Raw genomic sequence first — 7,108 nt, forward strand, 5'->3', positions numbered from 1 at the left:
ATGTCAATGTCTTCTAAGGCAAAAAAGGTTAGGATTTCGGTGGGTGCTAATATAATTGCTTATGGAAACAAACAACTAGCAGCAACTGTTGTGGAGATGGAGGAAAATTCTCTTGCCCTTCTTCTCTGTCGCTCTCTGGGTTTGGCGGCTGGCCCTACACAGCCCCCAAGTTTATTATGAAAATAATTTCCTGGAATTGTCGGGGTTCTTATGACAAAAAATCCCAACTTTCTCCTTACTTGGTCTGGTTGTTTAAAACTTTTGCTCCAATGTTTATTTTCCTTTCTGAAACAAAATCTTATGTAGATCATGTAGAAAGGTTAGCTAAAGGGTGTAATCCCTCTTTTGTTTGTGGTACTAATTCTATAGGTTCTAAAGGTGGTTTAGTGGTTTTAGGTTGGTGTCCTTTTGAGGTATTTTGTGTTTTCTCTTTACAAAATGTTGTACTTTGTAAAATCAAAATCTCTTTTGGAAATGAATGGGAAGTAATGTTTGTCTATGGCGCACCTTTAGTTGAGGACCGGGTACAGGTCTGGGATCAAAATTTATTTTTATTGACTCTTTACCCTACTTGTCTTGTAATTGGTGATTTTAATCAAGTTGCAAATTATTCAGACAAACTAGGAGGGTCTTCGATGATTAGAGGGTGGGATGAATTTATTCGCTGGCGTTTAGCGTCAAGTCTTATTGAAGTTCCGTTTTCTGGATCGCCTTTTACTTGGACCAATAAAAGAGAAGATCAAGACCTCATTTTGGAAAGATTAGACAGGGCTTACATGACAACTGATTGGTTTTTAAAGTTTCATGATAGTAGGGTAATTAATCATCCAATCCTTGTGTCAGATCATGCAGCTATTGTATTTGAAACAGATTATTTGGTTTTCAAAAAGAATCGACCTTATCAAATCGAGAATTGGTGTCTATCTTTTTCAGAAGTCTCAAAAATTGTGGAGGAAGTTTGGAATTTATCCATAGCTGGTTCCTCTATGTATTCTTTGTCAAGAAAGATCAGGATGGCCAAGGATCGGATTAGGAAGTGGTGTTTAGAGAATAAACGATGTTGGGCATAAATTGGCAGCAGTTGTTGGATCCTCTTGTTGATGCAGGAAATAAGGTTTCAGATTTGAACACAGGAAATACTTATATTTCCCAGGTGGCGGATGCTCGATCCAGCGCAAATTTACAGTTTCAATATTGGTCTCAAAGAATGAAGGAGATGTGGATTGCAAAGGGTGATTGTCCTTCGAAGATTTTGTTTGCTAGAGTTAAAAAAAGACAAGCTACAAATGTTATTCGTAGGCTTAGAATTTCAGATTCTGGATTTGCAGAAGGCCAAGAAGAAGTGGAAAATGTTGTAGTTTCCAATCTGAAGACATTGTTTCATTTCGATGCTCCTTTATTCCAGAATGATGACCTGGATAATGTTCTTAGAGAAATTGATGTTCCTCAACTTTCAACTTCACAGATAGAAGCGTTGCTAAAACCCTTTTCAGGTTCAGAAATAAGGTTATCAATGTTCGCAATGAAAAGTTCTAAATCCCCTGGCCCAGATGGAATGTCAGTGGAATTTTTCAAGCATAATTGGGAAATCGTAGGGAACTCGGTGATTCAAAGTGTTCAACACTTCTTCAACACGGGTCATATGTTGAAGGAATGGAACCAAAAATTGTTGGTAATGATACCAAAACTTCAAAATCCAGAAGAGGTTAGCCATTTGCGACCTATAAGTCTTTGCAATACTATTTATAAATGTGCTTCAAGATGTTTGGTTAATAGGCTTAAACCAATTTTTCCGATCTTGATTTAAGATGAACAACATGCTTTCACCCCCGTGAGATATATGTCAGACAATGTTCTTATTAGCCATGAGTTATTATCAACCATTAATGGGAGAAAATCGACAGGGTCAAACCTAGCGGCTGTCAAGATTGACATGAGTAAAGCTTATGATCTAGTACATTGGGATTTTCTTTTAAAGGTTTTACGGGCCTATGGTTTTCCTTCAAAGTGGATTTCGTTAATCCATCAATGCATCTCAACAACCTCTTTCAAAGTCCTTCTAAATGGGAAAGCTACTTCTCCGTTTCGCCCTTAGTGTGGCCTCAGGCAAGGAGACCCGCTCTCTCCTTTTTTGTTTCTGTTCTGCATGGACATACTAGGTAGGATGCTAACATTAGGTAGGGAGTTGAAGTTCTTTCAAGGAATTCAACCTTCTCATCGTGGCCCTTGTATTTCTCATCTATTTTTTGCAGACGACGCCATGATTTTCTTCAAAGTAAATGATGATGCTTGTTTGAAGATGAGGAATATTCTAGCTAGGTTTTGTGCCATTTCGGGGCAACAACTGAACTTGCATAAATCTTTTGTGAAGTTTAGCCCGAATACTTCCACGGAGGGTCAAGGCAGATACAAGGACATTTTAAGGATGCCACAAATAAATAAATTTGAACCACATTTGGGTGTCCCTATAGACGTCATGGGGAAACGTTCTACTCATTTCAATTTCTGGATTGATAAAGTAGCAAATCTGTTAACATCATGGAATGTCATTCCCTTATCACAACAACAAAAGCTTATTTTGATCAACTCTGTGGTGGTTTCAATGGTAGCTCATGTGCTAAACTGCTTGGAAATACCATTAGGGATTGCAAACAAATTAGATTCCATGATCGCTACTTTCTTTTGGGCCAAGCAAGGTTTGACAGGATTGCACTGGGTGCGAAAAGAAATTCTCCACTCGCCTAAAGGTATGGGCGGCTTAGGAATTCGAGGTATATCTAGTTACAATTCAGCTTTTTTTGATGAAACAAGCATGGAGGTTGCATCGAAATCCACAACTCCTCCTTTCAAAGATTTATCATGCAAAAGATAATTCTGCTCTATCGCTAGGAAGAACGACTAAAATAAAGGTTGGGACTCTTGAGGATTTCGTGGTATTCGAAAGGCAGAAAACCCACTTTTTCAGGGTTGCGCATGGAAATTGGGTCTGGATGTAAGGTTTTCGCAGGTAGAGACAAGTGGATGAATGGTCAAGTTCCTGTTTTGTCATCCTATGTTTGTTTAAGAGATGCTAAAAATTGGAAAGTACCTGCTTTTATAAATCAACAAACTTTGCAATGGGATGCAGTCAAGGTATGGGAGAATTTTGAAAGTACCGATGCTCGTGCTATTTTATCAACAGAGTTGCCTGGAAATCAAGGAGATGATTACCTAATTTGGCCAAGACATAAATCAGGTAATTACACTGTTAAATCTGGTTATGCATATCTACAAGATCTATGCAAGGAAGATACAAATGTGAACTTTCTGCAATCGAATCAAGCTTTCTACAAACAACTTTGGGCTTTGTACATTCCTCCCAAGTGGAAAATTCTTATTTGGAAAATTATGCTTCAGAGTCTTGCTGTAAAAGTAAATTTACTTTCTAGAGGAATTCAAATCGATGTGGGGTGCCTAATTTGTGGAGATCAGGAAGAGGATGACCAACATGTGTGTTCGCTGGTGTTCGATAGCAAGACAAGTTTGGATGTGTGGATTGCTAGGAATCCACTCTACTTTCGAAGAGAATCTTTCCCTTCAGGAATGGATTCTCTATTATATCCGGATTTTTATAAGCTCGGATGGTCGACAAGGGGACAAAATCCCATATTTTGTCAGTACTCTTTGGGCATTATGGATCTCTAGAAACTATAGGGTGTTCCGGGGGCAGAATCCCACAGTACATGCAGTTTTAGCTCAGGTAGAAGACGTAATGACTCAATACAGAGTTTTTATCGGTACTCAGATATCAAGCATGGATTTACCGTCACCGCAACAACATTGTTATACTTATCCTCCAAGATTTCTCAACATTGACATTGGTCAAAGTAATGAGGGTTCAATTACATATCGACTACAAGTTGATGCAGCATGGCAGAAAAATAGTCATCGAGCTGGAATGGGCTGGGTTTTGTCATCAATTACAATTGTACTGAATGGAGAAAAGGAAGGCAATGATTGGGGTATGGCAAGCTCGGCGGCGCATGCAGAAGCAAAGACCTGTTTAAAAGGAATGGATTGAGCTATTTCACTTTCTATTGACTCAATTTGCATTTTTACAGATTCTGCTACTTTAGTTATAAACCTGCAGAATTCTGGGACACCAGACTATCAACAGGAATGGACGCTTTCGAGCATTTGCGATAAAGGTAAGAATTTCAGCAGATGCTTCATTTGCAAGGTTGACCGAGATCAAGTTCAACAGGTGTAGGGGGGTTTTTTTCGTTCGTACGCTTTTTTTCCCTTCCTACGGGGGCGGTTTTAGAACTTTGTATCTTTGTATTTTGAAGGAGTCTCCACCAAACATTGTTTAGGGACTCGTTTGGAAAGACCAAAAAGTGACTCTATTAGGATAAGGCATTGAATCTTAGAAACGGATGGGTGAGATCCGGGCAAGGGAACGAGATGCTTATTTCGCGAGCTTTAAAAATAATTCAAATACGTGGCATAACATTTTCGAAAATACCCTAGTTTGGACTATGTAGATTTGAATTTAGAACAAATAGAATTTCTACTTTGTATTGTGACCACTTTTCTTTAAAGTTAATTTAAGGGAACCTAAGATCGGTTTGTCCAAGAAATTATCTTCGTTAAGCGTGGTGTAACCTTGTATTTTGTTGTATTTAGCATGTTAGGTGATGAAAGCAATAAACAAGTAAAGCAACATCACAATGGAAAATAGGTGCAAAATTAGTAAAGTACAAGACCACCTAGAAATGGACTAGGAGGTGGAACCACATTGCCTAGAAGGACTAGGCAAGTAAAGTTGCGGAATTAAAATTGCATAATTGAAAGTGCGGAATCGAAATTGCATAGTTGAAAGTGCAGAATTGAACTTGCATAATCGAAAGTGCGGAATTGAACTTGCATAATTGAAAGTGCGGTATTGAACTTGAATTTTAGCACATGAGATCCGAACGCCAAGAGACTCCTTAAGAATAAGTGCGCCCGACACGGATTCAAAGAAAAAATCTCTACTTTAGATCAAGTTGCTCTACCTAAAGTGTCTTGGATTTTGAACATAGAACTCGAACCTGAAAAGTTTGAATCTTGAAATAGGACTTGAAATATTGAACTTGAAATGTTGAACTTTGAAATATTGAACTTGAACTTGAAATATTGAACTTGAACTTGAAATAGTGAACTTAAGAGTCTTGAATCTCAAAGATTGGACCTTTTAATGTTGAAAAGGTTTGGTCTTTGATATGCTCTTATTTTGAAATGATCCTAGTTTAGGGAAGTGATTACAACAACCCTAAACATTATTGGATCTTGAAACTTGAACTTGAAATTTGAAAAGTGGAGTCTTGAATCTCAAAGATTAAACCTTTAAACATTAGAAAGGTATCATCTTTGATTACTCCATGTATTGAAGATGATTCTAGTTCAAGGAAGTGATTACAAACAACCTTGAACATCATTGAATCTTGAAAGTTTGCATTTTTGTATCACATAAAATTTGGATTTTGTATGAAATGTATGATTGTTGTAAGTTACACTTTTAAGATTAAAAGTATCAACTTACTAATCATTGTTGAAAGAGAAAATCAAGGAAACATGATTGGTTAGGGTTGGGATTCGGAATTACCTAGTTAGGTTTAGGCAAGAATTCCTTTTAGATCTCCCAATTGCTCAGAACTTGGAAATTGTATGAGATTTTGGAGGATTTTTGTATTTTGATTTGAGTGGCAATTTTTGTATTACGACGTTGTGTTTTGATTTTTGCCTCCCCATAATTCTCAGAATTGGGGGTTTAAATAGGAGAAGTTTCTGCTAAACGGAAGCTCACGCTAGCGTCCAGCGCAACTGCCAGCGCCAGGCGCTGCTGACGTGGCGCAGAAGCTGCCAAACAAGGACGAAAGATGCCGTCCTTGTTTTGGCTTGTAATGGTGTACCTTTGTACGAATTGTACGAAGTTGTCACGTAGTGTTTGCTTGATGATTAAGGCTTGGTTTGCGTCTAAATATAAGCCGTTTCGGGTTTTGAATTGGGTTTTACGTGACGAGGCCCGGCTTGCTCGGTTTTGTGGGTCAGCGCCCGAATTTGGATTGCTTAGTGTCATTTTGACTAGAAAAGGCCTTGTAAAACCAATGGGATAGTCAATTGGGTGAGATTGTACTTGGATCTTGAAATTGATTTTTGGAAATTGTATTTTGTACCGAGTTCCGGAATGGGAACGGCCTCGGGGATTGGATTTTGGCTTTTGGATTTTGGAAATGTTCTTAGGAAATTGGGACTTCCGTAAGGAGTTTCTCCAACCGCCTAATAAGGATAATGGTATCGTCATCATCTCAATGGGGAGACACGATTTAGGTGTCTACAGAAGCCCCACTTTGACTGAGCGTCCGGTTAGGAAAGAGCAAGTCAAAGTTTTCGACTCGGGACGGAGAACGGTCAAGATGTTCTGCAATCAAGACCATTCTTTGTACGCCGGTACCTGCACAAAACAGGTGTTAGAAAAAAGGATAGAGTCTACCTCCGTGTGGTGGTGATGACTCCGATTGGTACTTGTACTGTTCTTCCGCCTTTGGTTTAGGACGGAGCTTGGCATCAAAAATTTTGAATCTCGAACGCTTGAATCTTGAATTTTGAATTTTGAATACCCGGAATTGATCCGCTAGGGATGGGCTTCACTGGGGATAAGAGCTTTTTATTGGCTCTTAAGATTTGGAAATTTCGGCTGACTTTCCTGGAGCTTGGGTCCGTTGGGAGTCGAACGCCTGAATTGTTATATTTTTCAGACTTTGTATTCTTGAAATGCTCATCTGTTCGTGTTTGGAGATACAGGTATATACCCGTATTTTCGGAGGATAGCACGATTTGATGTTTGATGCCTGGTGCAGAATATCGTAGCAGCAAAGGGCGTGCAATCAGCACGGAGGATCGTGCGCTGAAGATTCCTGCGCATACATCAGGTCAGCGCCCAGCGCTGAGCTCGGCGTTAGGCGCGGGGTTGTTCTATAAAAGCCCCCCCCTTGCCGTGTCATTTGAAGAGCTCAAGATTTCATTCTCTTGCTTTTTCTCTCTCAAAGGTCGAATACTCTCCCCTTGATCTTGTTCTTGCCTAATT

General features: G+C 39.1%; 1 protein-coding gene across 1 annotated transcript; it reads left to right on the top strand.

Moving 5' to 3' along the window:
• LOC130461607 (uncharacterized) lies at positions 1-2,872 on the top strand. Its single transcript, XM_056829761.1, has 5 exons — positions 1-169; positions 307-978; positions 1,107-1,506; positions 1,596-1,705; positions 2,160-2,872. The coding sequence occupies exons 1-5, from the start codon at positions 1-3 to the stop codon at positions 2,870-2,872; spliced, it is 2,064 nt and encodes a 687-aa protein (XP_056685739.1).
• The last annotated feature ends 4,236 nt before the right edge of the window (positions 2,873-7,108 follow it).

The sequence above is a fragment of the Spinacia oleracea genome, chromosome 5 (assembly GCF_020520425.1).
Source record: "Spinacia oleracea cultivar Varoflay chromosome 5, BTI_SOV_V1, whole genome shotgun sequence".
NCBI lineage: Eukaryota > Viridiplantae > Streptophyta > Magnoliopsida > Caryophyllales > Amaranthaceae > Spinacia > Spinacia oleracea.

Excerpts from the sequence above, each read along its gene's own strand:
- LOC130461607 (XM_056829761.1), top strand. The coding sequence starts at position 1 with ATGTCAATGTCTTCTAAGGCAAAAAAGGTTAGGATTTCGGTGGGTGCT. Across the intron at positions 1,507-1,595 it reads TTTTCAGGTTCAGAAATAAG|GGAACTCGGTGATTCAAAGT; the intron begins GTTATCAATGTT and ends GGGAAATCGTAG. Across the intron at positions 1,706-2,159 it reads AACTTCAAAATCCAGAAGAG|GTAGGATGCTAACATTAGGT; the intron begins GTTAGCCATTTG and ends TGGACATACTAG.